Source organism: Myxocyprinus asiaticus, chromosome 31, assembly GCF_019703515.2.
Source record: "Myxocyprinus asiaticus isolate MX2 ecotype Aquarium Trade chromosome 31, UBuf_Myxa_2, whole genome shotgun sequence".
Lineage (NCBI taxonomy): Eukaryota > Metazoa > Chordata > Actinopteri > Cypriniformes > Catostomidae > Myxocyprinus > Myxocyprinus asiaticus.
Window position 1 is genome coordinate 12,494,093 of NC_059374.1, and position 27,463 is coordinate 12,521,555.

Consider the following 27,463-nt stretch of genomic DNA (forward strand, 5'->3'; position numbering starts at 1 on the left):
AAAAAGACATCCTCGGTCAATAACGATTTAAACAGCAGTGTCAGCTCTCACTTGCGTCAGTTACAAACAGCCTACCAACAGCCATGTCAATGAATAACGCAAATATTAATTGTGAATTTCTGGTAAATACTGTGTAGGTTTTGGAATGGAGCAAAAATAGCAAAACTGTATGAGGACTAAATTGAAAGAAATCTATGTAGGCTGTATTGGTCAAGGGACAATCAGAAAGCAATAATCATTAGTGTGTTAATAACATGCTGAACTGACCCCAGGTCAGGCGGAAGCTGGTCGGGTGAGGTTTGCCCTTCACTGAGAGTCTGCAGGGGCAGGTCGGTCTGTCAGGGGCTGTGGTGAACTCAGACACAGGGCTGGGGTTACTTTTCCCCTCCGCATTATAGGCAATAACCTGTGGTGAAAAAGAACAAAAATGGCACAAATGAAGCACTGAATTTCTACTGAAACTCTGTCTGTCAAGAACATGTCATAACATGTCAACGAGTCATATTTGATCCCAAAATCCAAAGAAAATGTGATGTCATGAAAATCATATTATAATACAAAATGCAATTGGCCCAATGAATAGGCTTTATGGTCTTTAAAAAAATTATTATATTTTTGGATAAAATATGACATGGACATGTTTCATGAGATTCACCAAACACTGTAGGTGGAGGGATTACAAATCTCAGGGACCTTATAAAACCCTCACCAAAGGTTTTAAAACCCAATAACCACTACCTAATTTATCTTTTACGGAAACATACTTTTCCCCTGACAAAAGCACAGGATGAGGAAGTGTCTGATGGTTCAGAAATGTGTAGTGTTGTGATTTCAGACTGACTGTCATCTGTCACAGTAATTGGATGCAATCGAGGATGCGAGTGCTCTCGGCATGTAATCAGGATACATGCAGCCGTTCTGATCGCATTAAAACACTTTGGATTTTTGGAAATGTGATTATGATCAGCCCAAACCACAGCAAAGAAGAGACTGATCGCATCTGCTTCATCTCAAAGCCATCGGCAACAGGTGAGTCTCCATCATCACTCACAGAAATCACAGGAGACAGAGCATGAAAAAAAGAAAAACAAAGACAGACAGAAGGAAAGAAATAAAGGCATACAGAAACACAAAAAGCCAGAAAGGCAGACAGACAGAAAGACAGATGGAAAAAAGACAAAAAGACGGAAGGGAAGAAAAAAGAAACACAAAAAGACAGACAGAAACACGCACACACACACAAAAAGACAGACAGACAGAAAACAGATAAAAAAGACAGACAGACACAAAGACATAAAGAAAGGAAGAACGAAAGAAAGAAAGAAAAAAGACAGTCAGAAAGAGATGAAATGAAACAAAGACGGAAAGACAGACAGACAGACAGACACAGAGACAGACAGAAAGACGGACATAAACAAAACGAAAAGGAGACAGACAAAAAGAGATAGACAGAAAAAAGATAAAGACAGACAGAAAGACAGACAGACAGACAGAAACAAAGACAGACAGACAGAATGAAAGACAGACAAAGAAACAAAAAGAAGGAAAAAAGAAAGACAGACAGACAGAAAGAGACAGACAGAAAGACAAAAAGACAGACAGACACACAGACAAAGAAAGACAGACAGACAGACAGAAACAAAGACTGACAGACAGAAAACAGATAGAAAGACAAGAGATAAAAAGACACACACAAAGACAAAGAAAGAAAAAAGAGACAGACAGACACACAGAAAGGAAGAACGAAAGAAAGAAAGAAAAAAGAAAGACAGAAAGACAGACAGACACAGAGACAGACAGAAAGAAAGACGGACAAACACAAAACGAAAAGGAGACAGACAAAAAGAGATAGACAGAAAAACAGATAGACAGACGGAAAGACAGAATCACAAAAAGACAGACAGAAATAAAAAAGACAGACAGAATGAAAGACAGACATAAAGAAACAAAAAGAAGAAAAAAGAAAGACAGACAGACAGACAGAAAGAGACAGACAGAAAGACAGACAGAAAGAGACAGACAGACAGAAAAACAGACAGAAAGACAGACACACAGACAAAGAAAGAAAGAAAAAGACAGACAGAAACAAAGACTGACAGACAGAAAGACGCAAAGACAGACAGAAAAACAGACATAAGAAACACAAAAATTAGGAAAAAAGAAACAGACAGAAAACAGATAGAAAGACAGAAATAAAAAAGACAGACATAAAGAAACAAAAAGAAGGAAAAAAGAAAGACAGACAGAAAACAGACAGAAAGACAGACAGACAGACAGACAGAAAAACAGACACACAAAGAAAGAAAGACAGACAGACAGAAAGACGCAAAGACAGACAGAAATAAAAAAGACAGACAGAAAGACAGAAAGATGCAAAGACAGACAGAAATAAAAAAGACAGACAGACAGGAAAACACAGGAAGACAGACAAACAGAAATAAAGACTGACAGACAGAATGAAAGACAGACATAAAGAAACACAAAAAGTAGGAAAAGACAGACAGACAGAAAACAGACAGAAAGACAGACAGACAGAAAGAGACAGACACACAGACAAAGAAAGAAAAAGACAGACAGACAGAAACAAAGACTGACTGACAGACAGACAGACAGACAGACAGACAGAAACAAAGACAGACATAAAGAAACAAAAAGAAGCAAAAAAGAAAGAGACAGAAAACAGACAGAAAGAGACAGACAGACAGAAAAACAGACACACAGACAAAGAAAGAAAGAAAAAGACAGACAGACAGAATCAAAGACTGACAGACAGACAGAAAGACGCAAAGACAGACAGAAAGATGCAAAGACAGACAGAAATAAAAAAGACAGACAGAGAGACAGAAAAACAGACAGGAAAACAGACAGACAGAAACAAAGACTGACAGACAGACAGAAAGAAAGACAGACAGAAAGAAAAAAGATAGAGACAGAAAAACACAGGAAGACAGACAAACAGAAACAAAGACTGACAGACAGAATGAAAGACAGACATAAAGAAACACAAAAAGAAGGAAAAAAGACAGACAGACAGAAAGAGGCAGACAGAAAACAGATAGAAAGAAATAAAAAAGACAGAGAGAAAAACAGACAGAAAGACACAGAGACAGACAGACAGAAACATATACTGACATAAACACAAAAAGAAAAGAAAAAAGACAGACAAAAAGAGATAGAATGACAGACAGACACACACACACACACAATCTCAGTGTAACACCATCCATCTGAGATGCACTTAATGAGACACACATCCAGTATACAACTAACAATCTCTGTTAGTGTTCTCACCCTGAACCTGTATGTAGTGCTCCTGTGGAGGTTTCTGACAGTGTGTGAGAGCTCGTCACCATCATAACTGGCCTGGAACCCATAACCCTGCACGAAACACATCACACATACTTATGATCACTGCATGTTGACATGATGAGGCACACCTAAAATGTACTTGCGCATGTATATGCATTATCAATTTGTATTTGATTTCTTAAAGCCATACAAAACTTTTTTACACAAGCAACTTGAGTATGTGGTCCTTTAAGTTTAAGGCTGTTTAAGGCCCTTTAAGTCTTCAAAAACATATGAAGTGTTTGTGTTTTAGTGTCAAACAACTGTACTGTTTTATCTGCGAAAGAGTGCGAATGTTGGTGCGTGCACTCACCGAGCCCTCCTCCTCCATCTCCAGCACGTAGCTGATGTCGTCCTCTTTGGGCGAGCCGGCCGGTCTGTGCCACCGCAGACAGAGCCACGTGACCCCGGGCTGAACCAGCTCAGGGTTCTGAGGGGCAGCGGGCACACTGCATGACGTCATGATGGGAACGGCCTCACTGAACTCACTACAGAGTGAGAGATAAAACTAGAGGTTGCATTAACCGAACATTTTCCTTCATCTACCATTGTTTTTTGTGTGGGTGTATATAACACAATATAGGTTGGGAAACACTGATCTACACCATCATGTTTCCTTTCTCTCAGGACGAACACCTCCTGAGGGCTAGAATCAGACATTAAAAGATATTCCAATGGATACACACCTGACCCCCATGTCATTTTTGGCTGCCAGTCGGAAGGAATATCTGGAAGCTGGCAAGAGTTTGGTGAGTCTGTACTGCTTCTGAGGGCCGTAGTAGCACTGTTCAAACACACTGGTACCCTTTCCCTGTTCACACATCACACATAAGTCTATTTTTAGGACCATTAAGTTTATTTTGCATTATTTAAATGATCATTTTAGTGTAATACAGAAATGACAATCATCCAGTTGGGACACATAGAAGGCGGTACAACAAATACAACCATAATAAAATGATACTTCACAATTTGAATATATCATTTTTTTTGTCCTGAATTACAATCATGAGCATGAGATCGCATTAGAGTAATGACAGTTGGGGGGAAATGATGTCCCAGTGGAAATTTAAACTAAAATAACCTTAATTTTCTTTATGAAAAATCTCATTTCTGTCTTTCTTTTTTATTTCGGGGTGATATGTGACCCGAATATGATCGAAAAGTCTTTGAGATTCACCCGAGAAATATAAACTGAATCCAAAGAGTAATAACAAAAAAGTACCTCATCCCACTGAAGAATATAGTTTTGGATTTTGGAACCGTTGTCACAAGGCGCCTAGGAAAAAATATATTTTTTAAAATATATCGCAGAGTATTAAACACTGTTTTAATAAGTCCGAAAACGTGTGTGTCCCCGTACCTTCCACTGCAGGACGAGGCTGCTCTTGGTGCCGCTGGCTTTGCGTGGTGGGCTGGGGGTGTCTGGCTTGCAGCTCAGAGTGGTGAAGCTCACGGGCTCTGAAGGAACGCCTTGTAAACAGTTACACATGACATGGACCCTGAACACACACACACACTTAAATTAGATCTCAATACCTTATACAAATACCAAACGTCAACTTAAAGGAACAGTTTACCAAAAAAACGAATTCTGTGACGTTTAATCATCAAGACACGTTGCAGCAGGTTTGACGTCAATGATGTATAATGTCATTGGTTTTTAACTGTTCAAACCTGGCACGCCATATCTAAACTGAATGTGAGCTATAGTGAAGGGGAAGAATTTCAGTGAATAACAACTTAAATTTCAGTCTGTTCATCGTGCAAGGCTATCGTATGGCTTCAGAAGACTTGGAATACAGTGCACAAGTAGGGATGGGGTTTGAAAAGATTTTAACGATTCCGATTCCTCGTAACAATTACAGTTCCTTAACGATTCTTTTAGTATTTTGAAGGAAGAAATATTTAAAAAAAATAACAAACAATTCTTATTGCATTAAATGCCCCTAGCAGCTCATTTTGTAAATGATGAGATCGTTTCAGATAAAAAATGAAACAAAAACACAGGTATAACGCTTAAAATAATTCTTGGAAATGTGTTTACAGTCTTTTTTTATGCGACACAAAGACATAAATGAGGCATAAATAACTATATCTTAAATACTAAAAAATGGTAACATATTCATTCATTTTCTTTTTATGTATTTTTAACTACATGTTGTCATATGAACAACCAGTCAGTAATTATTCTGATTTAAGTCTTACGATTCTTGAGAACACAGTAACAATTCTTGATTTATTTCCAGATAAGACTAAATTAATGATTTGCAGTTCAGTAAGTTCAGTAACTACTCTGATTGATGCATTATGTTTTTGACTCTCTAAAAAGAACCGGTTCATAAGCAACATTTGTTTGGAAAATGGACTACCCTGGTCGTGCCATTTATTTTTGATTCACTAAAATGAACTGGTTCATAAGAGTCATTTATTCAGGAATTGGACAACCCCAGATGTGCTGTCTGTTTATTATTCACTAAAAAGAACCAGCACATAAGAGTCATTTGTTTGGGAATCGGCCTACCATGGTCATGCTGTATGTTTTTGATTCACTAAAAAGAACCGGTTCATAACACTAATTTGTTTGGAAATCAGACTACCCTGGACTGCATGTTTTTGCTGCACTAAAAAGAACTGGACTAGACTGATTGTGTTGTTTGATTTGGATTTACTAAAAAGGGTCATTCATTCAATAATTGGACTACCCCAGACTTACTGAACGTTTTTGATTCACTAAAATGAACTGGGGGGGGGCTGGGTAGCTCAGCATGTAAAGACGCTGACTACTATCCCTGGAGTCGTGAGTTCGAAGGGCGTGCCAGCCAGGTCTCCTAAGCAACCAAATTGGCCCGGTTGCTAGGGAGTGTGGAGTCACATGGGGAAACCTCCTCGTGGTCGCTATAATGTGGTCCGCTCTTGGTGGGGCACGTGGTGAATTGTGCGTGGATGCTGCGGAGAATAGCGTGAAGCCTCCACATGCGCGATGTCTCCGCTGTAACACGCTCAATAAGCCACGCGATAAGATGCGCGGACTGACGGTCTCAGACGCGGAGGCAACTGAGTTTGATCCTCTGCCACCCGGATTGAGGCGAGTCACTACGCCACCACGAGGACTTAGAGTGCATTGGGAATTGGGCATTCCAAATTGGAAAAAAATAAAATTTAACTGGTTCATAAGAGTCATTCATTCAGCAATCGGACTACCCCAGATGTGCTGGAAGTTTTTGATTCACTAAAATGAACTGGTTCATGAGAGTCATTCGTTTGGGAATTGGACTACCCCAGATGTGCTGGAAGTTTTTTATTCACAAAAAAGAAAAAGAAAAACTGGTTTACAAGAGTCACTAATTTGGGAATCGGACTCCCATGATCATGATGTATGTTTTTGACTCACTAAAAAGTATCAGTTCATAGGAGTCATTCATTCAGGAATTGGACTCCCCCAGACATGCTGTATGTTTCTGATTAACAAAAAAGAACCGGTTAATAAGAGTAATTCGTTCGGGAATCGGTCTACCCTGGTCGTTCTGTACTGTATGTTTATTATTCACTAAAAAGAACCAGCACATAAGAATCATTTTTTTGGGAATTGGCCTACCATGTTCATATTGTATGTTTTTGATTCACTAAAAAAAACTGTTCAAAAGAGTTATTCATTCAGGAATCGGACTACCCAGGTGTGCTGTATGTTTTTTGATTCACTAAAAAGAACCGGTTCATAAGAGTAATTTGTTCGGGAATCAGTCTAGCCTGGTCTTGCTGTAGATTTTTGATTCACTTAAAGAAATGTCTTATAAGTCACGCGTTCGGGAAATGGACTACACTGGTTGTGTTATATGTATCACACTCTAGATTCAATAGAGAAATGTCTCGTCAATATCTTGTGTGTTTAAAAGCCAAAATGGACACAAACCTGACATGGTAGTCTGTTGCTGGTCTTAAGTCTTGTAAAGTTGCACTTAGCTCCACTCCACTGATTTCAACAAGTAAAAAGACAGAAACAAATAAATGGTAATTTTTTTCATAAATTACTGTAAACATTTAAAACTAGAAGAGCTGCAAATGTCATTGTGGTAGCAGCCACAGATGAACCAGAGCTGACCTTAACCTACCGTTGATTTCAGCAAACCCACAACAAACCACATAAGAACAACAGAGAGTTCATCAAGTGCACTCACACCTTCTCCACTTCCTGCCCAAACTGATACCGAGCGCCCTCTCACCTGTAGGTGGTCTTGTACTTCCCGTCCTTGCCGTTGTATGAGACAGAGACCTCATACGTGAAGCTGGGCTCCGAAGGGATTTCCTCTCCCTCTTTGGGCTCCTTGTCACTTTCTGTCCGTAATGGGGCCAACCAACTCAAACTGGCCCCTCTGGCCTGGATATCTGTCACCTGAGGATAAATTGGGACAAAATAGCACCATTTAGCATAAAGCCCAATAATGTGTTAATGATAGTTCAATCATAATGAAAAGCCATCATGTATACACCTCAACTGGAATAAACAACGAGTTTAAAATCTGAGCTGGTACTGATCTTAAAAATTCAGTTAGATTGTAACTGCAATATAAATCTTTAAATCCAACAGCTTTCCCAAACAGTTTAGAAAAAACCTAGCAAAGTGCAGAACACTCTCTCCCAGTAATCTTTGTTAGGCAAGTACTCTCATCTAGAGATGCCTAGTTATTGGAAGTAGTAGTTAATATATTTACACCCAGAATTCGGGACGCCTCTCATTTGTGACTTTAACCAGTAAGCGAACGCAAACGCTTCTAGTTGTGCTTCATGCGTCATTGCATTACAGAATGTGTCCAAACATAATTCATAACACTATGCACATACGTTTTGCATTCTCATCGTCGCCTCAAGAGGCACTATAGAGGACATTAGCGTAAACTGTCTTCTTCTACGATCAAAACAGAAGACAGTTTACTTTATACCGGCTATAGTGCCCCTTGTGGAAACTGTGAGAATGCAAAACATTACGAATGGACAGTTAAACTGTCAAAATGCTTATAGCTACCTACTACATCTGCCACAGTTACACAAGAATGCATGGTAATGTACAACGCAACCGCTAGCTTGCTTTACATTGATAAACATTCATGCCCCGCGTTTGCAACCTTCCGTAGAGAACATTTCTGGTCAAAACCTCATCATGTTTACTGAGCAAAGATGGTAACTTGAGAAGAAAGCTTTCTTGATATATTTTTAGATATGTTAGAAAGGCAAACACACCAATTATGCACTGGGGTGCTATGCTGAGTAACTGACTATGTTTACATGGACACCAGAAAGCAGCTTATTGCGAGAAACCGACATATTGCGACAAAGTGGCGTTCCCATTTGCATGCATTGTATAAGCAGTGTACTCTTTACTCCCGTATACATGTAGCTCAGTCAGTAAGCAATGTAATTTCCCCGTGACGCTTGTGTAAATAACAAACATGGCATCAGATGAAGACATCACTATTTTATGCTCTGTTGCTTCGCTTTATTTCCAGATTTTCCAGAGTTGTTGCTGTGTTTGTTTACTTTCTATCGCAACCTGAAGCGAAACTGCGCTGCAATAGTGGGGTTTCCCTCTTACGTAAAACTCCGGGATTCCCCAAATGTACAAGCGCATATACGTGAAAGTGAGGACAGTTGATATTTTAAATTGGTGTGTATAAATGGGTATAGTTTATTATGTTTTTTTTTTTCCACTGTACTCCCAGACATGTTGAATTCTTTCTGCTGTGTTGACTTATTGGTGGGCTCCATCCTATGACGTTTGTTATTCGGCCTGTTAATGTACATGCACACTAAAAAAAAATGATAAGGTTGCCACTTATGCGTTTATACGACCACATAAGCCGCATTCTCAGGGAGAAACCCCGGTGTGTTAACCCTCTGGGGTCGACGGACGCGCCGGTGTGTCCTGCTGGATTTTTTCCTCATAACAGCGGAAAAAACGTAAAATACTCCGTCATTTTTGGGCATACAGATAAGTGTAAGACATCATTAGAGACTATAAAGGGTCTACTTTATTTGTGTACACTCATAATAACAACAAAACCTTGTGCTTTTGTAAAATAAAGAAAATAAACAGGGTGCGCTTTCAGCCGTCTCTGTCTCCGCGAGTATCTTTCTGAAACTCCACAAACACTTATCAGACAAACATGAAACATATGTCTAAAGAAAGCTTATAATGTCTACTTTTACATAAAATAATTCAAATTTAAAACAAATATTCTCCTGCAATGTAATCTGTATGAAACAAAGCGATGTACAGTTTCTCCTGGCTCAGCTCATTATCGCTGAGGAAGCTCCTGGATAGTGACGAAGACTTCACATTTTCCTCAGAAGAAGCGCGGGACTCCGATGAACGTTTGAAGAGCGACTTGATCCAGCCGAGGATACAATTTCGGATGAGTAAGTCATTTAGTTTTACTTGCATATTAGTTGACATGCTATTTTATATAAACGTACATATTTTACTAGTTGGACTATTTCCAGGCTTGCCAGCCAGGATTCAGAGTATTGAAATTTGAAATATGTCCTAATAGGCAAGTTTTAGTTACATTTAAATGTTGTTTCGGCTAAAGCAGGTATTTAAATTGTATGCTGTTTGATATAAATATGATATGTAATATGATATAAAAAACAATATGAATGTTTAGATTATATTTTAACTAGTGTTTATGCTGCCTCATTATCATCAACGAAGCTTGTGCTTGCAAATATCTGTTCGGGTGTAAATGTGTAAAATGTGCTTTAAATATGCCCATATTAGAACATCAGCATATTAGAATGATTTCTGAAGGATCATGTGACACTGAAGTCTGCAGTACTGATGCTGAAAATTCAGCTTTGATCACAGGAATAAATTGCATTTTGCAATATATTCAAATAGAAAAGTTATTTTAAATTGTAAAAATATTTCACAATATCACTGTTTTTGCTGTATTTTGGATCAAATAAATGCAGCCTTGGTGAGCAGAAGAGACTTTTTAAAAACATTAAAAAATTTTACAGATCTAAAACTTTTAAACGGTAGTGTAGGTCTAAAGTTTTTAAGTCTTTATGTAAAGAAAATGTATAGTCAGATTACTTCTTTTAACTTAAAACTTGATTTTGTAAATAAGCTACAAAAAATACATTCAATCATTAAGTCTCCTCACATTCATTCTCTCTCAGGGGAGGGGTCTTTGTCTCCTCAGGTGTGAATCACATCAATATTCATGATCATCCACGCCTCCTCGCATATGGCCTAACACTAAAAGTGTCTTACAAAAGTTAAATGACTATTTATTTGTATCAATGAGTGATCAGGATGGTTATCACATCATTTTTGTAGCAAAAACTCTAGGCTACAAGATCCAGTTCAGAAAAGTCTTGTGAACAAATGTTTAGTATGTTATATGGCCTTATTTCAGTGACTTAACATTTTTGTTTTTTTCAAAAACCATGCATAAATGTTATTTTCTCAAAAATACAAATACAATACAAAATATGCTGAATACAGTGTTATCAGACTTTAGCCATTAATATGTTTTTAAGCAACTGAAAAAAGCACAAATGTCAAGGCATGTCAAAACATCTCCAGGGCCCAAAACACCCTCAGACCCCAGAGGTAAACCCTTTTCTCTTAATCCCTTAAATGATGCAAGGAAATCATTGCTCTCGTTTACATGACATATTAGAACGCTGCTTTCTGCAAAAACCCTGGAATAAACCGTGCATGTAAACAGTCACTGTTTTAGTCAGCTGACTTGGTCGCATCACATAAATTTCTCTGTGTTATGGTAATGTTGACACTAAATGCTAAACATTTGCATGAACAAAAATTTGATTTGGAATATATAATAGGTCATGATGGTCAATTAGATGGTGGATTAGTTTAAAGGCACGGTCACATTTACATTTGCATGACAAAATTCAGCGGGCAAATGCGGCGTGGGCAGACGTTGAGTGCGTGTGAAACGTGCAAAAAATAATTATTTTTAATGCTGCACTTTATACTCTGTGAGAGTGAAGTTAAAAAGAAACTCGCAGCTAAAATGATATCCTTGTCTATTGTGAATACTCAGTGTAGCTGTGAATGAAGCACCGCCCACACAGCGGTCACTGCCAAACCAATTAACTTCCTATTGGTCAATGCAGCGAATTCACCTGTCAAAGTTCACCAAACTTGAACTCCACTCGAAATCTGCAAAGGGAAATTCTTCGCCATAGGAAGTTCATCGCACGAATTTCACGATTGCGCAGATCCGATTGACATGACTGTAATTCCACCTCGGAATTTCGCCGTGCGATGCGACCGCACCTTAACTATATATTTATATATATATATATATATATATATATATATTTGTAGCTTTATTACTTTTTTGGTGTTTTAAAGGAGATTAATTTAGAGATCTCACCACTTTTTCAGCATCTCATACCTTAAGCAGTGCATTTTTTTTTTTTACACTATGTGTTGAGTTAAAAATCCACCTTTTAAAAAGCCCCTTAAAGAGTTAGTTCACCCAAAAATTAATATCCTTTGAAGAAACATGTCTTATTGGGGTCTGGTGGACATGACCCTAAACAATTTTAATTTTACAGGGCTCCATTAAGACAGACTAGTCAACGAATCATTTAGACAACCTACCGACTAATCGATCTTGAAAATATGTATGTTTGCACATGGATTGACAAATTTCATGTTAACATGAGCACCAGAATACAATGTGACGCATTGAATTCCACTTCGACTGAGAAGTTTAAATGAGTGAAAATTCATATAATGAGATGTGCAATCAATTCAACTTGATTAACCCGACAAACGGAAGTTGTCTGATTTAGCGGAATGCATTTTTTTGTTCAACTGACTTCAGCTGAGGTTAATTGATCCCAGGGGCTAATTGGTTATATATATATAACTACATGTGCATCTTCATGTGGGAACTACACACGTCTTCTTGTTTCGTGTCAATGGAAAGAGTTGCTTGAGTTTATTTTAATGACATGCAGCGCTCCCCCCGCAGAACAAAAGAGAACTCCTGTTATGCAAGAGGGAATATTTTTAGCTTCATTCCAGTTGAGAAACAAGTGTCTCCTTTAGTTATGGATGCATGACTATGCACCTTTCGGGTTTTCTGCCAAGAATAGCTCAAGTTAGTGCACATTAGTAGGCCAAAACAGACTTGAAAATAATTATTTATCTGTACCTCAAGGGGCACGATTCTTTTCTCAACCCTTGCAAAGTTCTGTTCTTTTCTGTTCAGTTGAAATAATCGGATTTTTTATGCTATTGATCTCCACAAATCTGGCTGATATACTGGATTTATTACCTTATCATTATATATGACAAGGTAAAATATGAGACAATAAATAATGTGGTTTATTGATCTGCAAAGTCAATATACTTTAGGAATATAAAATTAAATACCCTATGCTTGATTGAAATGCTAATTGAACTGAAAAACATAACTGTTTTGGGCTGTTTTAAAAATAGATTTTTAGTGGTCTTATTATTTATAGTTGTCTATTTATTAAGTTCGGATAGCATAAAGTATTTTAACCATGGACAAGAGTGGGGCCTGGGTAGCTCAGCGAGTAAAGACACTGACTACCACACCTGGAGTCGCAAGTTCGAATCCAGGGTGTGCTGAGTGACTCCAGCCAGGTCTCCTAAGCAACTAAATTAGCCCAGTTGCTAGGGAGGGTAGAGTCACATGGGGTAACCTCCTCGTGGTCACTATAATGTGGTTCGCTCTCTGTGGGGCACGTGGTGAGTTGTGCTTGGATGCCGGAGAATAGCGTGAAGCCTCCACAAGCGCTACGTCTACGTGGTAACGCGCTCAGCAAGCCACGTGATAAGATGCGCAGATTGACGGTTTCAGACGCGGAGGCAACTGAGATTCGTCCTCCGCCACCCGGATTGAGGCGAGTCACTACACCACCATGAGGACTTAGAGTGCATTGGGAATTCCAAATTGGGGAGAAAAGGGAGAAAAAAAACATGGCCAATAAACAGTTCAAAGAACAAAAAACAGGGAATGAATGAAACAGAAAATAACCGATGTCCCCTTCAATTGCTTTGAAATGGAAACGATATTTTTAAATGCTGGTAACTTCAATAACATTATTATTTCGTTCTGATCATTTTATCATGAAACCAAAGACCAAAAGGTTTATCACATGAAATTTGTAGAAAATTACACCACTTCCTGTTGCCTCGCCCCCCAAAAAAAGAGGCTTCTCTCCTTTATAGTCGCTTATTTCGGCCTTGTATTTCCAGAACTGGTCCCATTTTCTCAAAGATTTTATTCTAGGAGTTCTCCAAAGAGTTTCTGCTTAAAAGCCTATTCACAAAAATGCAAAGATCACATTTTAATAAGGAGGAGGAAATCATCAAGGTAAGAGGAAAGGCAGAGTTGACCTCATTTTTATGGATGACATCACGTTCTATGAACCTGCTTCCTTAAATCATCCAAAGTGATTGGTAGAGAGGGAACTGCTATTTGTTGGCATATTCATAGCAGAGAGAAAGCAGGAAGTATATACAGTATATATACATACTATATATAGCTTTTAAAACGACTAAAAGCATAAAATAACTATGGATAATACAGAACCCACACCAAAGAAAACCCACAGAAAAGCAAACTGGATGCAAGAGCAACTGCAGACTTTAAGCGACAAACATCTGCCATAGGTAATTGGTTCATTCATTCGATGTAATTGTAATTATACAAACCAAATTAATTTTTATTTCACTATTGTTTGATGTAGCCTGTTTATACAAAATGAATATAGATTTATACCATTTCAACCCAAATATTGATACCTTTTTAAAAGATCCATGTCATTATAATATTCTAATACACTGGCTTGATTGTAACATGGATTGAAGTTAGCAACCATGCTTTGGATCTTTTGTGATATACTCTTAGGGGTTAAGGAGTCCTCGGGATGACTTCTAAGTTGTTGAGGGGTTAGGAGCCACTTTTATCGTTAAAATGATCAGTTAATTACTTTTAGATTAAAAATGTACAAGTCCTAAAATTAAGAGTTAGAAGCTACTTTTAGCCTTAAGATTTGTTGTGAATATGGCCCAGGAGATTTGGCAACGCTGCAACTGGTATATCACCCACCGTTAGCAAAGAGTACCTTCATTTTACAAAGAACGTTATTATCTGTTCTTTTAGTTTGTTCTTACCGATTACCATTTGGAAAGGATTTTAACATTAAAATTACACACATCACCTAAAAGTGGTCAATAATTATTATTATAGTGAAATGGGTGAAGTTCTATATACAGTTAAAATCAGCAGGAAAACACCACTAAAGCTAGATCCCAGCACACTGCCAGAGACACGAGAGCCATTTAGTTTTCCTATGAATCAAATCAAACTCTGCATTAATGACCCATTAGAGACAGCCATTACTGTCATCTTGTAGGGACTGTAATCATATGAGGATGTAGAGTTTTGAGGCCGTGGAAATGAGAGTCATTAGAACAACTGTCGGTGCAGCATGCACCCAAAACAGTCCTTTAGAAAGTGCTTTCTCAGTATGTAGAGCGTAAAATGTAAAATAATATACAGTCTAACAAACTAGGAAGAATGGTAAGGCATATCTATATTCATAGGATCATTGGATTGGGGGTAAGTGGGTTGTGGGGGGGGGGGGGGGGGGGGTGTCTCTGACCTCTCTCACTTGACCATTGTGACTGCATGCAAAAACAACCATGAAAAAAAAAAAGCTAGGTTGTTACATATTTCTGTTTGATATTTTTATTTTATACAGTTTTAGGGTGGGCGATAAGCAGAAATAGATTTCTGGTTGATAACAATACAGATGTAGATATAGACATTTTTACGGATTCAAAAATGTCTGAAAAACATAACGAAAGTTCCTTTACGTAAGATAGGGTCCAAAGTGATAGTAGACCTTTTACACATTTGAAAACCTTTTATTTGTCATTTTTGTACATTACAATGCAACAAATTATTCATTTTTCTCCCCAATTTGGAATGCCCAATCCCCAATGTGCTCTAAGTCCTCGTGGTGGCGTAGTGACTCGCCTCAATCTGGGTGGCGGAGGACGAATCTCAGTTGCCTCCGCGTCTGAGACTGTCAATCCGTACATCCTATCACGTGGCTTGTTGAGCGCGTTACCACGGAGACGTAGCCCGTGTGGAGGCTTCACGCTATTCTCCGCGGCATCCACGCACAACTCACCACATGCTCCACCGAGAGCGAACCACATTACAGTGACCACGAGGAGGTTACCCCATGTGACTCTACCCACCCTAGCATCCGGGCCAATTTGGTTGCTTAGGAGACCTGGCTGGAGTCACTCAGCACACACTGGATTTGAACTCGTGACTCCAGTGTGGTAGTCAGCGTGTTTACTCGCTGAGCTACCCAGGCCCCCACGCAACAACTTTTAAGTAAAGCACTAATTATTAAAGATAATACTTTAACGGCACGTTCTCCAATCAAAGTAAAAGAAGGAAACAAAAAAGCAAACCATTCATCACGCATTCGTTTTGGATTTAGCATTCCATTAAACACTGGAAATCTTTCTGGGAACTGCATGGTAGATATAATTGCACAATTAATAATAATTAATAATTTTCTTTATTTATCACACATTATACATTTGCACATATACAGTGAAATTCTTCTTTTTCACATATCCCAGCTAGGCTGGGGTCAGAGTGCAGGGTCATTTAATAAATTAATAAAAGGTGTTATTGAATAATTCCCAAGGCACTTTTTAATGCAAAATAACACAAAGGTAACTAATGACAGATAAAAATAGATCCACCCGAGTGATGGATAATTATTATTTGTAGTGCAAACTCTGATCAGAATGCACATTCTGTACCACACAGAAGCATTTTGCATAACCTGGGTGACATTTCTACCAGTATATTGGTATTTCACTTGCCCTCCCTTAATAGGAAATTGCTGCCATGATGCAGGTTAATATGTTGACACTAAATGCAACAAGCCATCCCATGAGCAACTGATGTTGTACAGGAATTTCTGACAAAATAAACACAGCACTTGTGAGAATGACTAAGGCAGCACTTACACCAGTACATATTTGTTTGAAAACGCATTCATTTTGCTAAGTTTACACCTCACATCAACAATGAAACAGAGTTTTCCTCCACCAGAAAAACATTCTGCATTACAGCATGTGCTGGAAAAAGATGACGTTAGGAAACTGAAAATGATTAGTATGGGTCCCCCTTACAAAGAATCTAGTGTTCTGACAAACTTGCCGCAAATTTCCCAGTCATTATTTTCACATGCAAATGACCATGTGTTTCAACGCAAATGTTTGCCAGAAGTTTGGCTTCACCGATAGTGTTATCTGCAGCAAACCTTTGGCGACAATGAAGAGTTTGCCGCACCGCTCATTTGCTTGTGAAAATAATGAGTGGCAAATTTGCGGCAAGTTTGCCAGAACTCTCGAATTTTGTAAGCCTTTACAACGCAAACTTGCGTCAAATTGTCCATTGTTGCCAAAGGTTTGCTGCAGGTTCACCACTACCAGTGAACACCTGCAAACGTAAATTTGTTATTTATTTTTTTAGGGCTGTCAATTTAACGCGTTAATTCAGTGCGATTAATGTTATTAAACATAACGCGTTAAAAAAATGAATGCAATTAATCGCAATATCCCCGGACCGTAATAAGGAAGATTCCTGAGAAATGCAAGCTTGTAGTACCACATGTTTACTCCAGTGGGCAGTAAGCGAAACTTCAGCTGTATGGGCAACGCGTAGTTTATACAGAGAACAAAACAACCCTTCAGCAGACAGCACAACATGAACATGCGTTACGTTCTTACGTTCAAAACACCTGGAGCGCAAATCCAAACTAAGGGATCTCAAGATGTGTTCTTCTAAGTATTAAACTATATTTAACTTGACTTATATATATATATATATATATTTAAATTTTTTAATATTTAAAGATAACTATGTATAATTATTGTTATTTGAGGGGCTTTCTCAGCAAATATTTGTATATGCGATTAATTAATTGGGAAACCATGTAATTAGTTCAATTAAAATTTTTAATCGATCGACAGCCCTATTATTTTTTTTACATTGCGGCAAATCACAAGCTCATTTGCATGTGAAAATATAGAGTTCTAGTTTGCCAGAACTCTAGATATTTTGTAAGGGTATGACTAAAATGTTTTTATTTGAAAATGCATTGATTTTGCTACATTTATGCCTCTTGTCCACAATGGAATGGTGTTTTCCTCCACCGAAAACAGAGCGTTTCCAACGAAAATGGATTAGCGCTTATGTGGATTAAAATTGTGCATACTGCCATGCCAAAATATACCATATGTAAAAAATTAAGAACAAACAGGCAAATAAAAATCACAAATCCCCTTACCACTGGCTTGCAGATGGAGTTTAATCGTTCCTGAAGAGCCTTAGCCTCTTCATCCAGTTCTGGGCAAAAAAAAAAAAAAAAAAAGGAGAGAAAAAAAAAGTAGTTAAGACAACCCCCTTTTCGATAGATTGGAAAGATGCATCATGCTGGTTTAAGCTTGTCTCTTTAGTCACTTATAAGAGGCATTTAATTTCCATTAATGGATTAATAGAGATGACAGCTAAGTTTAGTCTGGCGTACAGTAGCTGCAGCTAAGATTCTCCAGGCTAGAGTTGGTTAGCACTGATAACTGATAGCACTGAGTCAGTGCGGGGGTAATTACAGCTAATGTTATCTACAGCAGCCTAAAGCTGACAGAGCTAATGAGGACAGAGACAAGCTGCTCGGCCTGTTTACGACGTGGCCAGAGAGTGGGGCCAGTCCCCGGAGCCCTGTTCCTGCTCCCGATTGGCTGCTGGAAGATTTCTACCTCAAACTGAGGTATGATTCCCATTAAGAAGAGACTTAATGGGATGCTGATGTCTGCTAATGCTGATAGCTTTTTCCTAACAGATTATAGTTTAAGCAGCGATCAAAGATTGTACACAAGTAATTCTGGCCTTTTACAAATTGAGGGAGTGATAAATAGTAAATATTTAATTCCCTGGTCATTTTAAGCAAGTTTATCTCAATTACACGTACTAGGAGATCATGGTTAAAGTTTGATTTATAAAACAGACAGTTTTGGCTTTGAAACCTGATTGGGTGAACCAAATCTGTTCAAAGTGGTTGTTAAATAGCTGAGAGAAGCACATTTCATTATAATGGTTTCAGAAACCTTTTCTACCGCCCTGCCTACATCCAGACTCCCCCTCCTTCCCTCTCCCTGGCGGGCTTTTGCCCAGGCTGGTGACAGCAGTGGTGGGCTGTGTCAGCTCCTCCATGCCCTTACCCCCAAGCCCGTTCTGGAGATCCCCTCCTGTGGGCGGTGTCCCCCGACTCTTCTGTGGAGAGGGAGGGGGGCTGTCTTTGGAGAGGGCCAGACCTCCACCTCCTCCTCCTCCTCCACCCACCCCCTGTCTCTCCTTCAGCTTCTTCTGCAGGCGCTCGTAGGTTTTGCTAGCCCTTTCATCCCTGTGAGCAAACGCTGCACGTCCATGTGGTTGATGAGTATCTGTGGAAATTGGAGAGATGCACAGAGAGACACAAAAGTTGTAATTAATTACACAGGTAATTATGAACATACTGCATGCAAAAAGATAAAGACAGCTTGTAACTTGGCTGCAATTCCATTTGGTGAAGCTTGTGGTGCAGAAATTATACACTTCACCTTTAATTATTATTTATTATACAACAAAGCCGTAAAGTTGACTAAACTGTCCCTCAGAAGTGGGACTGCTTTTCTAGGTGGTTGAAAATTGTTTTACACCTTTTGACCACTGAATATCCATGACTGAATGTTCATTTAAGGTATACAGATTGCACTCACAAAAAGAAATTTCTCACCAATAAAATATTTAAGAGCTGCGTGTAACTAGAAAAAAGTAACACTTTATAATGAAATGTGCAAACACTTTAACCAACATCTATCGCGGCTCTGATCTACGGGACCGTTTAAACGAGACCGAGTTGCACACCGGTCTATAACTGTGGAAACGTTAACATATTGCCCACCAACATCTACTCAGTTTACTCAAAATGTGACGTGTATTAACATAGATGACTAATACTGGCATTATATTCATGAAGTTAGCCAGAGGGGAACTGGCCCCCCCAGCTGAGCCTGGTTTCTCCAAAGGTTTTTTTTTCTCCATTAACTAACATCTTAGGGAGTTTTGGGTTCCTTGCCAAAGTTGCCTTTGGCTTGCTCACTGGGGGCCTACAGACAAATCATTTTTAAAGCATGAATTTTTATCACGTATTTTATTTAAAGTAAATTACAGACATTACTGACATTACTGCATAATGTTTTTTTACAGCATCATTTTCTGTGAAGCTGCTTGTGAAAAGCGCTATACACATAAAAACGACTTGACATGATGGCACGTGACAAACAAACGAACTGGGATTGGTCATTTACATGTCTCAGAAGGCTCCTTCACGTGCAAGCATGCAATTTTCAGCACCGATGCGACTTAAACTAATCGGGCCAATCTGGAAAATTTATCGGCTGATACCGATAATGTAAAAATACCAAATATCAGCCGAATTATTGGTCTTGGCTATATATATATATATATATATATATATTGGTCAACCACTAATATAAAGTATTTGACACGCATTTGTTTATACTTAATTGATCATTTCTAAATAATTGTTCCTACATTAATAGTAATATATTAATAAGCTACAGTATGTTATTCATTTATATTTATTGTAGCAAACATATATATAAATGCATATATCACTTCTTTATCAACTATGAATTTATGCTTTCTTAAATGTTTTTCTTTCTTCATTTTTGATTTACAAGTTGTTTACTATGAAAAACCATTATCAAACTGCTTATATATGAACTTCTTAAACAATAATAAATAGTGTGCTACAGTGAATATAAACAAAAAAAAAAAAAAAAACGTACTATTTTTATTTAGGCTACGTCCACATTAATCCGGATACATTTGAAAATGGCGTTTTCGTTTTCGAAATGTTCTCCGTCCACACTTTCGTTTTCAAGCATATTCCAAAAGTTTCTTGTCCACACTAAAACATAGGAAAACTCTTAAATCCCCTAACTGCACAAGCGAAAAATCGGCGTTCCATGTACAGTCTGAAGCATTCCGTTGCCAGGCAGAAATTCAGAGTAAACTTCCCTTCGCCTTTGAAAGAATGCAATGTGAAAGTTGTACAAAGTAACATTTATCTTTGACAATGCTTTCACAGTGAATAGCAGGCACAACAACGCTGCTTCACCATGGGCCACCATCTTGATTGTTTTGGGTTGAATGAATCACATGACTGCGTCACATGACAAAAAATATCTAATCGTTTTCAGATATCTCCGTTTGCCCAGTCCACACTACAACGCGAAGACGGCGTTTTCAAATGTATCCACTTGGGATAGCCTTTTCGAAAAAATCCATTTTCGCTGTGATATACACCATCTCAGTGCAGACAGAAGGTCAAAACGTAGAGAAAAAAAGCGTTTTCAAACAAAAACGTATTAATGTGGACGTGGCCTTAGCTTATTAAAGTATTAGTCATATAGGAACAATAATTTATAAATGATTAATTAACTACAAACAAATGATTTACAAATACTCTATACCATATAGTGTTACCCCCAAAAAATGTATATTCTCTATAGAAACATCATTGACTTTTCTATTACTTTTTGAGATTGTATTCATTTTGCAGTTTTATAAAATCTCTGATATTTCCAGGTTTTCCATGACTGTGAAAACCAGTATGACACAATTCCAGTAGGTGAAGTTTGCTCTATGTAAACAGTGCTTTACCAATATTTTTTTATGAATGTATATAAATTATTTGAGTCAAAGGGAAAATTCAAAGCCCCCCGGAAGACAGTATGTGCGTGCATGTGTGTACTGACCCTGCTCTGAGTAGATGGTGGTGTGTGCTGGGTGGTACTGGGAGATGTACTGCGCATTCATGTCTCCGGTTCCTCCAGCCATGCCTGAGTACAGGTGAGCAGGATGGTGCATGATGTGCGGGTGGGGGATGAAGGCCTGCAGGTGGGCGTGGGGCGGTGGAGGGGGCGGGTGGTGAAGCGGGGAATGGCCTCCCGGATGAAACTCTGTCTGAGGTAAGACCAAAACCCGCCTCACTCCGTTCTCCTCAATGATCTGCAGAGAGTGAGAGAGAGAGAGAGAGAGAGAGAGAGAGTGAGTGTTACATTTCCAAACCTGTTCCACACCCTAGCAAGCCACCTTATTGTAATACTAAATAGGTAGGGGGCGTTCACACAGGACTCATTGTTCTCTTACAGGTAAACGGAACACAACAGAATTGAAGAGAAGGCACATTTACAGACGACTGCTTAAATGAAAAGAAATTTGAAAAGTTATTTATAAATCAATGTTTCCCTTGACTCTGTCGATCATTTTTTACGAAAACTTTCACAGAGATCACTGTTGTAATGCATTTTAGGATTGCTTTATCCATGTACGTAAACCGATCAGCCACAACATTAAAACCACCTGCCAAATATTGTGTAGGTCCCCCTCATGCCACCAAAACAGTGCCAACCCGCATCTCAGAATAGCACTCTGAGATGCTATTCTTCTCACCACAATTGTACAGAGTGGTTATCTGAGTTACCATAGACTTTGTCAGTTTGAACCAGTCTGGCCACTCTCTGTTGACCTCTCTCATCAACAAGGAGTTTCCATCCGCAGAACTGCCGCTCACTGGATGCTTTTTATTTTTGGCACCATTCGGAGTAAATTCTAGAGACTGTTTGCGTGAAAATCCCAGGAGATCAGCAGTTACAGAAATACTCAAACCAGCCCATCTGGCACCAACAATCATGCCACGGTCCAAATCACTGAGATCACATTTTTTCCCCATTCTGATGGTTGATGTGAACATTAACTGAAGCTCCTGACCCATATCTGCATGATTTTATGCACTGCAGTGCTGCCACATGACTGGCTGATTAGATAATTGCATAGATGACTGTTGGTGCCAGATGGGCTGGTTGGAGACTGGTTCGAACTGACAAAGTCTATGGTAACCGCTCTGTACAATTGTGGTGAGAAGAATATCATCTCAGAATGCTATTCTGAGATGCGGGTTGGCACTGTTTTGGTGGCACGAGGGGGACCTACACAATATTAGGCAGGTGGTTTTAATGTTGTGGCTGATCAGTGTATATGTGATGCTGCCATCTGTGCTCCATTAGTGTTCCATTAAGATGAAGTTGTGTCAAAAACGCATCTTAAGCCTCCTGCATTCCGTTCCATTCCGCTGTGCTCCGTCTAGCTGTTTTGAATGCTTTCCTTGTGTACACCCCTTCAAGGCAGTATAATTTTGCTGACTATTGTTTGGAACCGAACAGTAACTTCATGTCGGGATCGTGCCTATGATGCCTAAAAATACTGTTATGAAGGCAGCTTACTAGCTTTGGAAAGAACTATAGAGAGATGTAAATTATATTTAAAATTGTATCTTCCTTTGTGACAATATAAACTAAAATTACAACTCATCCTATAAAAACCAGTGCAAAATAGTGACGCGAGGACTCACCTGTTGAACGTATCCAGGAGGCACATAGATTTGAGGCACTGAACCATTTGGGGACATCATTGGAACCTGAGCAGGACCTGTATGAGAAATATTATGAGCAATAAAATATATACAAACTCCAACGTGACAAGCATATAACATGACATGCTTTGAGATCCAATGCTCCCCAAATCACAAGGCCTGAATCTTGGAATGACCAAATCTTTTAAAGTTAACATGAAACAGCATTTGCGACTCATTATATACCATTATATGTTCCAAATGCATTTCGGAGTGATCCTAAATATTAAACAAAGAAGAAAATGTTGGCCGAGACTTGATTTGACTCATTTAGAAAAAAGTGGGTGTTTCACACCTGACTGCGAGTTATTAGCGGATTGTGGAGAATTTCTAGGAGAATTTTCCTTCTGAAACATAACTATCATGCACTTTTGATTACGTTTTTTGACAGGGTACAGAGATTGAAGGTCAAATTGTTATTGCCATATCCATTATTATATGATTCCACATTAAATTACTTTTCATAGTTTTACTTCACTTACTTTTGGGAAGATTTTAAAGGGCTGTAATACCTACAACAATACCCCAATGCAATGCCTAAATAGCGATTAGGATATTGGTTAACATTATTCAACAGTTAGTTCTGGTCCTCAAATCTGATTGGACGAGAGGCATTCCAAGAGTGCTTATAGCTCACACCATCAGCACTGGGACGCTTTACTGTTTGTATCACTCCACTTGTGTTCGTGGCGTTCCAAAGGTGCAAGAGCAGTAGAGATGTGTGAATTTTCTTTAATCCCTGTGACATTAAAGATGTGAGTCTTGTGTTTGCTACGAGCGAATTGAGCTGACGTTGACAATCTGTGTGTTGTCAGTCACTGCGCAAATTTCTTTCAAGTCATCTGGAATTGTCTCTCACTCCATGATCACTTTGATAACTACTACACTATAGTTGAGAAATAGAGTTAAACTAACAGCTTCAGCATTACTGCCGATCACAGCTGAGTGTCACAACAGATGGAGAAATCAAACACGCCAAATATCAAATAAGAATTCCGCAAGAAAACAAAACACTTGAACGTGACTAAAATATTCATAGGATTATTCAGATAGCACGTTTGGAAGCATCGCTCAACGCTTGGAGCGATCACTATCACACTACAGCTGAGGAACAGAGTTAAAATAACAGCTTCAGCCTTACTGTTCATCAATTCAAGGTAATCACATGCTCAGTCTCTCTCTCTCTAGCTGTCGGTACTATTTCTAAAGTATGGTTTTTGTATTAGTAACGGAGGCTTGGGCACATTTTTGGAACTGGCAATGGCAGATCCTGTGGCACACAAGAGCGTTTTTCGGGACAGTTCTTAGTTTTTCTCTACTTATTCATTTACTTGTATTGATAGATATCAGCCCGGCTGTGATTACCTGTGGCCTTGTGCCTACGGACAGATCACAGCCGTGCTGACAGTTGGACATACAACACTCTTGCTTCTGTGATATTGCTTTATTATTTTCCTTGCCCAAACTTCTCTAATTTATTGGTGCGAACAAGGTGATGTCAGACGAAAGGGAAAGTAATTTTAGAGGTGGAACAAGAAACATAAAATTTTGCTGAACAATTACAAAGACAAATATTTTTTTTTCTTTAGAATAAAGGGCACCTTAAGTGCAAAAAAGATCAGAAATGTCTATTAGTGAGGTTAATAGGGTCGATTTTGATTTCATGTTCACTTCAAATAAAACAATGTAGAAAATCTGTAGTTTTGGGTTTTATTTACTGCTGTGTACAGTACTTGCACAGAGATATTTTCAGTTTTTGGCCCATATGTTGATATGCATATCTAGTATGCGAATGCAAACAACTGCTGACATTTACTTAGCTGGGTAAAGGAGCACACTGAGCTCAATGTGTGTGCATAGCAACTGATAAAACTGCATTGGTGGAAGTTCTGGCAGTGGTGTGTTTGTGCAGGGAAAAACTGCAACTCAGCAAAGCCTTTTACAGATCCACTCTTCATGCATTCCCCCGATATGACACTTTAACTTTCAAAAAAGACTGGAAGAGCTTGTTCTAGCTGCATGATGTAAAGGACAGCAAACAAACACACGTAAATGCAAAAGAACACATGTAAACATAGACCTTCATCCTGCTGTGCAGATGTAGTGCTTTCGCTCATGCTGAGAGGGCAGAGCAAGAGAGAAAATAACAGTCCTCCACTATGAACACACAAGTGGATTTGTGTATTTGTCTTTGCTCATCTTGTCTATTTGTAGTGCAAAGGTTCATGCAAAATTGTCAGTCACAGGTAAAAGGTAAAAGTCCAACTCAGCACTACAACTACAGACAGGCAAAATGTTCAGTGCCCTCTACTGTAAAAACACAAATACAGTAAGTGCGATGGCCTCGTGGTCATTGCGAGGACCCTGACAAATTGTGCCGTCAATCATGGGAGTGACCTCAGATGGCATGCCTATTCATAGTATAATTCACTGTTTATCTGATAATCTGATACTGCATGCAAAAATGCAAGATCTGACTGGAATCTGCAGTTCCAAATTAGGGTTGGGAGATATTTTACCATATGTTGGGGAGTATTTACTGGGGATGTGCATGGGGAGTCGATGTTCGGTTAACCGTTAGATTGACAAAATCACTATTTGTTTATTCTATATGTGCAATAGAGTTCATCAACCGAGTAAGACAGCACCTGACAAACTGTCGGGTTTTGGGCCATGTTCGGGTCAGTTTTTCCAAGTCTAGGGCGAGTTAGTGGCTGTAAAGAAATTTTTTTGCACACATCATTGCAGTTTATTTATGTAAACCCATGCTGGACAGACTCTTTGACCATTATGCCAAATTTCCTTTTTTATTAGAGTCTCGTGCAGGACCACCATATTTTGTAGACACTGTGTAGAGTTAAAAATGACTTCAAAGTTTACAAACACATTTCATTTTCATGTTGTAACTGTGGTCTAGTGATAGCAATATCTTACCTTCTGCTTGAACTGTTCTCTTGGCCATTTTTAAAAGTGATCGAAACTACTGAACACTTCCATTACCTTCAGTGGCGTAAATTTCATGTGAACAACTCATCGCTAATCTCCAACATACCTGTTTGCCGGTGTTTTCAGAACATTGCCGCCTTTTCACAGTGGAGAGAGAGTTTGTGTGGTCATGGTGGCCAAATATGTTAAAATACACTGCCTGGCCAAAAAAAGTTGCCATTTGGATTTAAATAAGCATATACTTAAGAGCCTATGATTGGATCATTATTGTAGCGATTAATATGTTTCAGCTGGCAACAGTTCTTTTAACCCTAACTGATACAGTGTGTAACTTCTCATTTCTTAAACAAGATGTAGAAAGACATATCCCGTGGTCGTGGAAAAGATGTTACTGTTTTTCAGAAGGGGCAAATTATTGGCCTGCATCAAGCAAAGATAACAACCAAGAAGATTGCTGAAATCACTGGAATTGGGTTAAGAACTGTCTAACGCATTATTAAAACCTGGAAGGATAGTGGTGAACCGTCAGCTTCATGGAAGAAATGTGATCGGAAAGAAATCTTGAATGATTGTGATCGGAGATCACTAAAACACGAAGTTACATCGTAAAAAAAAAAAAAAAAAATCAACAGTACAATTCATGGCTATGTTTAATAGTGAAAGTAAGTGCATTTTCACACGCACAATGTGACGAGAACTTACAGGATTGGGACTAAACAGCTGTGTGGCCACAAGAAAGTCACTTGTTAGTGAGGCTATATTGGAAAAAATGACTTAAATTTGCTAGGGAGCATAAAGATTGGACTGTGGAGCAATGGAAAAAGTTCATGTGGTCTGATGAGTCCAGATTCACCCTATTCCAAAGCGATGGGTGCGTCAGGGTTAGAAGGGAAGCGCATGAAGCATACCCATTGTATAGTGCCCAATGTACAAGCCTATGGAGGCAATGTTATGATCTGGGGTTGTTTCAACTGGACAGGTCTAGGCTCAGCGATGTTATGCAGCAATAAAATGAAGTCAGCTGTCTACATGAATGTACTGAATCACCAGGTTATCCTATCACTGGACTTTTTTTCTTCCCTGATGGCACGGGCATATTCCAGGATGACAATGCCAAGATTCATCGGGCTCAGATTGTGAAAGAGTGGCTCAGGGAGCATGAGGAATCATTTCACATGAAGGCTATACAATGCTTGAAATTGCCAAAAACTGAAGATTTCATTCAAAGGTGTACACTACAGTCTTCAAAGACAAAGTACAACTGGCTCTACCAAGGACAGAAAGAGATGTGGAATGCCAGATTACAACTAAACAAGAGGATAAATACATCAGAGCCTCTAGTTTGAGAAATAGATGCCTCACATGTCCTCAGCTGACAGCTTCATTGAATTCTACCCACTCAACACCAGTTTCATGTACAACAGTAAAGAGAAGACTCAGGGGTGCAGGCCTTATGGGAAGAATTGCAAAGAATAAGCCACTTTTGTAACAGAAAAACAAAAAAGAAAAGGTTAGA

At 38.8% G+C, this 27,463-nt stretch overlaps 1 protein-coding gene across 6 annotated transcripts in view; it reads right to left on the reverse strand.

Moving 5' to 3' along the window:
- The window catches only part of fndc3a (fibronectin type III domain containing 3A), a 134,025-nt gene that overhangs the window by 22,250 nt on the left and 84,312 nt on the right, over positions 1-27,463 (reverse strand). For all 6 annotated transcript variants that reach the window (XM_051664879.1, XM_051664878.1, XM_051664882.1 and 3 more), the window contains 12 exons: positions 22,942-23,018; positions 21,287-21,539; positions 18,683-18,904; positions 17,752-17,810; positions 7,572-7,741; positions 7,262-7,321; positions 4,712-4,850; positions 4,574-4,627; positions 4,035-4,159; positions 3,662-3,836; positions 3,292-3,378; positions 268-406 (listed from right to left, as the gene is read on the reverse strand). In XM_051664879.1, the coding sequence (XP_051520839.1) occupies positions 268-406; positions 3,292-3,378; positions 3,662-3,836; positions 4,035-4,159; positions 4,574-4,627; positions 4,712-4,850; positions 7,262-7,321; positions 7,572-7,741; positions 17,752-17,810; positions 18,683-18,904; positions 21,287-21,539; positions 22,942-23,018 (1,560 nt within the window). The remainder of the gene's footprint in view (positions 1-267; positions 407-3,291; positions 3,379-3,661; positions 3,837-4,034; positions 4,160-4,573; positions 4,628-4,711; positions 4,851-7,261; positions 7,322-7,571; positions 7,742-17,751; positions 17,811-18,682; positions 18,905-21,286; positions 21,540-22,941; positions 23,019-27,463) is intronic.